At 38.1% G+C, this 8,319-nt stretch overlaps 2 protein-coding genes across 2 annotated transcripts in view; both read left to right on the plus strand.

The window, feature by feature from the left end:
* Nucleotides 1–1,763: 1,763 nt before the first annotated feature.
* LOC115996122 lies at nucleotides 1,764–3,063 on the plus strand. Its single transcript, XM_031235264.1, has 3 exons — nucleotides 1,764–1,935; nucleotides 2,015–2,159; nucleotides 2,250–3,063. The coding sequence occupies exons 1-3, from the start codon at nucleotides 1,764–1,766 to the stop codon at nucleotides 3,061–3,063; spliced, it is 1,131 nt and encodes a 376-aa protein (XP_031091124.1).
* Nucleotides 3,064–3,907: 844 nt separating this feature from the next.
* LOC115995629 (bifunctional dethiobiotin synthetase/7,8-diamino-pelargonic acid aminotransferase, mitochondrial) overlaps nucleotides 3,908–8,319 on the plus strand; it is an 8,170-nt gene continuing 3,758 nt past the window's right edge. The window contains exons 1-7 of the mRNA XM_031234725.1: nucleotides 3,908–4,712; nucleotides 5,283–5,453; nucleotides 5,756–6,017; nucleotides 6,421–6,501; nucleotides 6,859–6,979; nucleotides 7,398–7,546; nucleotides 7,965–8,059. Of these exons, the coding sequence (XP_031090585.1) occupies nucleotides 4,000–4,712; nucleotides 5,283–5,453; nucleotides 5,756–6,017; nucleotides 6,421–6,501; nucleotides 6,859–6,979; nucleotides 7,398–7,546; nucleotides 7,965–8,059 (1,592 nt within the window). The 5' untranslated portion in view covers nucleotides 3,908–3,999. The remainder of the gene's footprint in view (nucleotides 4,713–5,282; nucleotides 5,454–5,755; nucleotides 6,018–6,420; nucleotides 6,502–6,858; nucleotides 6,980–7,397; nucleotides 7,547–7,964; nucleotides 8,060–8,319) is intronic.

An 8,319-nucleotide genomic window follows, 5' to 3' on the forward strand; every position in this document is an offset into this window, starting at 1 on the left:
TATGGTCTGGTCCACACAATAATTTACCGCACACACTAGGATCAACTAGATTTAGCGGACTTGACCCTTTAGACCTCCACCCAATTAATTTTGATTGTATACATTTTATAAGTCTTGTCTCATCTAGTTTTGCAAGTTTGAATGTCTAATGTGAACGGTTTAAAGTTTATAATATTAATTGTGTTTTAATTTGGTTTACATAATCACAGCAAATATAAGCAAAGCACAATATTGAGAACAAAAAGAGAAAAATAGAGTGAAAGAAACTCCAAAGTGCATGCTGAAGATAATGCCTACTTATTACGGGCTTTGAGTATGGAGGAGGTAAAGGCCACTGTCTTACAGATGCATCCCGACAAATTCCCGGGACTGGATGGTCTGGGTCCTGGTTTCTTTCAACACTATTGGGACATCGTTGGGGAGGAGGTTACTTTATTTTGTAGACTTTTTCTTGAATCAACATGTTTGCCATCCAAAGCTAATGACACATTTATTGTTCTGATTCCTAAGAAGTCTAACCTGGAGTCTATGAAAGACCTTCGTCCAATTGCACTTTGTAATGTGCTTTATAAAGTTGCTGCTAAAGTTTGTGCAAACCACTTAAAGCCTCTTTTACACAAATTAATTTCAGGTTCTCAAAGTGCATTTGTGCCGGGAGGTTAATTTCTGATAATATCATGTTGGCGTATGAGGTCCACCATTTTTCAAAACGGAAAACTCAAGGAAAGGAGGGAGTGGTGGCTATGAAAGTGGACATGAGCAAAGCATACGACCGGGTGGAGTGGCGGTTTTTAGAAGCGGTGATGGAGAAGATGGGTTTCGATCGACGTTGGGTTCAGATTATTTTAGAGACTGTAACTTCTGTTCAGTATCATATATTGCATGATCAACGTCATCTTGGTCCTATTATTCCTGGTAGAGGTCTCCGGCAGGGCGACCCCCTCTCGCCTTACTTGTTCCTGTGTGTTGCTGAGGGTTTGAGTGCTTTGATTGAAAGGCAAATCAGTATGGGACATCTACATGGGGTATGTGTTGCTCGAGGTGCGCCCCCTATATCTCATCTTTTGTTTGCTGACGATTGTTTTCTTTTCCTGCGTGCAAATATAGAAGAAAGTGAACAGATGAGGTATGTCCTAGATACATATGCACAAGCTTCTGGGCAAAATATAAATTATGAAAAGTCTGCTATTTGTTTTAGTTCGAATGTTTCTCACCAGGCAAGGAGAGTTGTTGTGGATATTCTTGGAGTGGTGGAGAGTGAGACCAGTGGGAAATATTTGGGTTTGCCATCACTAGTTGGAAAGAAAAAGAGGGTGATTTTGGGGTTCTTGAAGGATCGCATTCTTTCCAAAATTCGTAGCTGGAATGCCAAATGTCTATCCCGGGCAGGTAGAGAAGTGCTGCTAAAGAATGTAATTCAATCCATGCCTGCATATGCAATGATGGTGTTTCTTTTACCGTTAAGTTTGTGTAAGGACATTGAGACTTTAATGAATGAATATTGGTGGACAGGCTCGGTTGGTAATGGAAAAGGTATAAGGTGGCGATCATGGGAGGGTTTGTGTCAACCGAAAGCTTGTGGTGGCATGGGTTTCAGGAAATTGAATGAAATGAACATGGCACTTCTGGGCAAGCAGGCCTGACGTCTTGTTACAAGGCCATCTTCGTTAGTAGCACGTGTGTGTAAAGCTCGTTACTATCTCAAATGTTCTTTTTTTGATGCTAAAGAGGGTAGCAATCCCTCTTATATTTGGCGGGGCATGATGGCGGTGCAAAATATGATTACAAATGGTTGCAGACGCCGTATTGGAAATGGGCTTGATACACGAATTGGCACTGACCCATGGCTGCATGACAATGACAACCCCTATGTCCGGACATTGTTGCTTGAAACGATTTGTGAGGCTCCGGTTTCATCACTGATGAATATGCAAGGTATGGGGTGGGATGAAGAGTGTGTTAGGGATATTTTTGATACTCATGATGTTAATTTAATTTTAAATATTCCTATTAGTTTACGAAAACCCAAAGATGATTGGATCTAGCACTGGGATCATAACGGGGAGTACACGGTTAAATCAGCTTACAGGCATCTTACTATGGTGGCGAATGACGGACGACCTTGGTCTAAAATATGGAATCTCCATGTCCCACCAAAGGTGAAAACCTTTTGCTGGCAATTGGTTTCGACTTTTCTTCCTACTAGAGATGCTCTTAATTTGAGGCGTGTTGCATGCTCATATGTGCAGGGGAGAAGATGAAAGTGCGCTCCATCTTTTTGCTAAATGCCCTGAAGCTATTAACATCTGGAATAAGTTGGGTGTGCCACAAACTTTTGATGTCCAGAATGTTAGTAACTGGTTCTTTAATTATATTAATGTGTTGAAGGGTGATTTGGTAGCTAAATTTGTTGTTATTTGCTGGGCCATTTGGAATAGCAGAAATGCATATGTTTGGAAGGGATTAGCTGTTGACGTTGACCATATGCTAAGAAGTTCACTAGCTTTTCTTGAGAAGTGGAGGCATGCAAATCATATAGATCACCCACGCTATACTGGCATAAATACGGTTGAGACGCACTGGTGTAGACCGGAAAGAGGAAGGCTAAAATTGAACACTGATGTTGCGCTTCACCATGAAAATAATCTGATGGGTTTAGGGTGGGTTCTGCGTGACGATGACGGGCGTTTTCTAGCATCAAAAAATGTATGCATGCCGGGAAGATTTACAGTTACTGAAGCTGAAGCTTTTAGCCTCAGGGAAGCTCTCAGTTGGTTAAAAGATTCTGGTATGGGCTCTGTTGATGTTGAAATGGACTCCCAAATAGTTTATAACGCTTTACATAAACCTTCATTTATTTCTGCTTTTGGTATGTTAGTTGATGACGTAAAAGAATTAGCATCCATGATTTATGATGTTAATTTTCGTTTCGTTAAACGATCTGCGAATTGTGCCGCCCACACTGTTGCAAGGGAGGCCTTTTCAGTGTCAGGTTATAGGGAGTGGTTGGATACTCCTCCTTTATTTCTTGTAAGTTGTCTTGCAAGTGATTTAATGAACTAAGCCTTTATTCTAAAAAAAAAAAAAGAAACTCCAAGTGCAAAAACTCCAAAAAATCCCATCTTATTAATCATTGCCTCATGAATATTAGAATATATAAATAAATAAAAAATCGTTTCTCATATCAATCATTAAAGTAGAAAATAAAGAGGGTTCACACGAGTTTATCTCACTGGTTTAGTAATCAATATTTAGAAAAAGAAATTAATGTTCGAAATTAGGCAATGACAATGTGGAGATTTTGACCCAATTTGCTGAGTCATAATGTGGAAATTTTTCTCTATTTACATCATTTTACATACTCTGGTAGGTTGGAATGCATGGAAGAAAATGGAAAGGGGATTTTTGACATTGTCGGCTGAACCATTGAGTTAGTGTAATTAAATCCTCTTACATACTCTTTTAGGCTGGGACACGGGGAAGAAAATGAAGAGGGATTTTTAATAAAAGTTTTACTACATGGACTCTCATTTTATACTTCTCACTTTTACTTCCTGTGGTAAGATATGATAGCTAGGTTATGTGGATCTCAAGGGTAGTGTTAACATCAAACTTTTGTGTAAGGGAGTAAAAGTAGGGGTAAAACTTGGGAGTTCAAGTAGTATTTTTCTTTTAATCATGTCTGCTGAGCCAATGAATTACAATAACTTATATCCTCTCTGAATTACAATAACTTATATTCTGTTACATAACTTATATTATGTTACATACTCTGCTAGACCAGGACGCGAGGAGAAAATGAAGAGGGGGCAATGAAAAAAGCATGCATAATTGCCATGAATAGATATTTATAACAAATTGTATAATTCAACATAGTTGGTGGCCAATTTTATCCCTACATTTGAATTGTGGAAGTTGGGGGGGGGCTTCCAACTTTGTCACACATTCACACCTTTTGCTACTTCACTGAGGTTTCTTTCCGTCCATCTCCGTCGCATAATGTCTCCCACCTCCGTTCTCTTCGCCTCTCTCCGCCGTGGCGGCCGCCGCTTTTCTCCTCTTCTCTGTTTTCATCACCCTCGATTTCTCTCTACTCAACTCGACTACCCTCTCACCCACCCTATCTACTCCATTTGGGCTGCCAACACCTCCCTCGGCAAAACACTGGTCTCCGCCGGCCTCTCCATATCCTTTCTCTCCTCCGCTCCCGACAGGAAATTCGTCTACTTCAAACCCGTCCAGACTGGATTTCCTCAGGATTCCGACTCCCGCTTTGTCTACAAAAAATTCTCCGAGTTTGCGTCTCTGCACCGCCCCGAACGCTCCGTTCTCGCTTCCAATCATGTTCTCCGGGCCTCCGCTTCGGCGTCGGAGGAGCTCTTGAACAGGGAGTGTGGGAGTGGGATTGTGAGCTTGGGGTGGCACGAGGAGAATCTGGTGGGAAATGCGGGTGGATTGGAGGCCTCGGAGCTGGTTTGCAAGACTTTGTATGCGTGGAGAGAGGCTCTGTCGCCTCATTTGGTTGCGGAGAAGGAAGGAGCTAGGGTTCGCGATGTTGAGTTGTTAGAAATGCTGGAAAGCTGTTTGGGAAATGGCTCGGAGACTTGGGTTCAGAAGGGTGGGAGAAATGTGGATATGATGTGCGTGGTTGAGACTGCTGGTGGTGTTGCCAGTCCTGGCCCCTCAGGTTCACTCCAATGTGACTTATACCGGTGTGTAATTATTTGATTTCGCTCTTTCTTTATATTTAATTTTGCAGTTTTTGGTATGAATTTTCAGAATGAATTTAGAATGTGTTTGGTTCATGAGAATTGGAATCGGAATGGGAATTGTAATTGAATCGGTTTTTGTAAATGTATTTTGCATGTTTGTAGTATGGTGGAATTGAAATGATTACCAATATTGATGTACCTTGTAATCATAATAAAGGTTTTAAAAATAGAAAAATAAAAAATCAAGACAATTGATCTGAGTGATGATGAAGTGAGTAGGCAATGCAGCGAGGAAGTTGATGAAGTGAGGAAAGATGAGTGAGGAGGCAACAAAATGAGGAGGTGATGAAATGAGGAGAGATGAGGCTGAATTAATGGAATAATATTTAAATTAGGTAATGAATTTTGTAATTATAGTGATAATCAAATCCTGTATTTGTGTTTTAAAAAGTTGTCAAACCAATGCGTATGACTTTTATTCACACTCCTTTGTGTCTACCCCCTAAACTAAACACACCCTAAGTCCGCTATTTAATTCTGCCTCATTCTTTTTTGTATATTCTTCTGCAGGCCTTTTCGTTTACCAGCAATTCTTGTTGGTGATGGAAAACTAGGTGGTATTTCTGCAACCATTTCAGCCTATGAGACACTAAAGCTTCGTGGTTACGATGTTGTTGCTATTGTCTTTGAAGACCATGGCCTTCTAAATGAGGCACCGCTATTGTCCTACTTGCGGGATAGGTAATATATTTTCTATCAACCTCACTATTTCATTGTATCATTGAGAAGAATTCATGCTTTTATGCTGTAGTTGAAGTCTATGTTCCTGGTTCTTCATCCTTATGTGATCCTTGTTTATGGTATACTGTTTCCATGCATTTACTTCTTCATTCTATGCCTGACGTTTTGTATATATCTGTTCTATTATTATTATTATTATTATATTTACGCTTTATATCAAGAGTTGAAAAAGAAAAGAGAAAGAAAGACCAGATAAAGATAATAAACAAGATAGAAAGAGATTTATTGTCTTCAACTTTCAGGGTCCCTGTGCTCGTGCTTCCACCCGTTCCACAAGAAATGTCGAATAATCTTATGGAATGGTTTTATCAATCCCAGGACATCTTTAATTATCTTCAGGAAATAATGTGCTTAGCATCTCGTGAAAGACTAGAGCGATTCCATTACATGACAAAGAAGGCACGGGAAATTTTCTGGTGGCCGTTTACTCAACATAAGCTTGTATCTGAAGAACGGGTTACGATGATTGATTCACGCTGTGGGGAGAACTTTGCAGTGCACAAGGTCAGTGGTTCAGTATTTGTTGCAGAAAGAGTTCTCTTAATGCTGCGTTTTTCACTTCATTATATCTGAAAAGAAATTGTTATCATAATAGTTTATTCATATTTGTTGCAAAACTGTATTCTTAATTGCCCATCTTTATCTTGTTTTGCATTCATTGTAAGCATGCTATCAAAAACTCAGATGCCATGAAAAAGTTATTGATTGATAATACAAGGTTCACATATCATACATTGTAATGTTCTTTTGTTACTTAAAGTATTTTATTTTTTATTATTTTTTCTGTCCCCTGCCTGTTTTAGTTTTAAGTCATCACTACCAGTGCAACTATATCATTGTTATATGTCATATGGGCATGTAGATTCCTACCTCTGCATCCTTATAGTTTTCTTTAAATTTCATGTAGGTCAAGAATGCGGATTCAATTGTTCAACAGTTTGATGCTTGTGCAAGTTGGTGGACACAGGGACCAGATGCTAGTTTACAGGTTAGAATTCACATGTGGGTTTATTTGCAATAGCAGTTGTGGAAATTGTTTGACCATTATAATCCTACCTAAACAGCATGTCGAGAATGTGCAAATAACCATATAAAAACACCTAGAGAGAACAAGACATTTGAGGTAAAATCACCCAACTTAAGGAAACTTTGATTAGTAATAACTGGAAATTAATATCACTTGAACTGTTTTTATTCTAATGAGATGGCTTTATTTTATTGTTTGTGCTGTAAAATGATTTCTCATAAGAGGCAATAGGTTTTATTGGCCTTTTCTTTCTGATGTTTTGAACTTTATATAACTTATTTTCTATGATGTTTGCTGATTGTATTTAGGTGGTTTCAGATTGAGCTTGCAAGAGACATGGGATATGCTACCTCTAGATATGGGCATGTAATGTTTCCTGAGAATGTTTATGAGCCAGCTTTAGAGTGTGCTGAAATATTGCTTGAAGGTGTTGGAAAAGGTTTGCATTCTGTTCCCTGCTCATGAACAATAGTTTGAGAGCCTATTTGACCCTTATCCCTATAATAAAAGATGAATTGCATCCTTACCCCTAGTGTGTGTGTATAATTTTTTTTTCTTGTCTTGCTAAAAAAATTCTTGAACCCATATAAAAAAGAGAAAAAGAATTGTTGAATATTCATACATGTGACTAACAACATCTTGAACTCCATATGCTATAAATTAAGATCAGAGTTGAGGAATAGCATCTCATTTTAGCATTTGCCTATATAATGCAGACCATACACTGTTTCCTTTTTTTATTTTTTTATTTTTTATTTTTTTTTTATAAATAAATAAATAAATAAATTTAAATACTCCTGTATTTTTTTTAGCATTGGATGCTTTGTCTTAGTTTTAAAACAATTATACTATTCTAGGTTGGGCCTCAAGAGCATACTTTTCAGATAACGGATCTACAGCAATTGAAATTGCACTTAAAATGGCGTTGCGCAAATTTTTGTTTGACCATAAAGTTCTTTTAGAAAATTCAAATGGCAATGGTGCAGACAGATATATTGATCTAAAGGTGAGTGTATGTTTTAATGCCAATTAATGTTTTTACTGTGCTTAATATTTTCCTTATGGTCTTTAAAATAATGCCTAGCAAGTAATTTGAATATTTGGTAAATGTAGCATATATGTTCTACTAAAATATTCTTTATGGATGACCTATCTATATCATTTTATTGTTTTCTACTGTATTTGATGATGCTCTAAACTTGCATTTGGCTTCTGGTTACTTTTTGCATTGCAAAATTTATTAGAAGCGTTCTACCATTGAATGTTCAGTGTAACAACTAGCATTGCTACTGTCTATTAATGACACTGGTGAAGTGGACCTTCCTGTAAATTCTGATGAATCCCAAATGTTCTTTTAGTTGTGTATCACTTGAATAATCCGATTGCTTTAGTCAATGACATGCGTTTTTTTGTTCTGTAATCAGGTTTTGGCTCTTAGAGGATCTTATCATGGTGATACTTTGGGAGCTATGGAAGCGCAGGCACCGTCACCTTATACTGGCTTCTACCAACAACCATGGTATCAAGATCTCACTGAAAACACTTAATATTTTTTTTTCTTCTAGTATTGCCTTCAAATCTTATGACAATGGTTGCACCGCTAATGAAATGTTCTTATATCTAAGTAAACTTGTCTCAGCTGTTTCTGCCTGTTTTCATCTTGAGAATAAATTTTTGGTTTGATCGCTTTTCTGTCTGTTGTTATCTTGAGAATTACACATACATTGCTATCTCTAATTTGAAATGCTTTCTTGATAAACGCCTTCTGGGGGGGGGGGG

Source organism: Ipomoea triloba, chromosome 11, assembly GCF_003576645.1.
Source record: "Ipomoea triloba cultivar NCNSP0323 chromosome 11, ASM357664v1".
Classification (NCBI taxonomy): domain Eukaryota; kingdom Viridiplantae; phylum Streptophyta; class Magnoliopsida; order Solanales; family Convolvulaceae; genus Ipomoea; species Ipomoea triloba.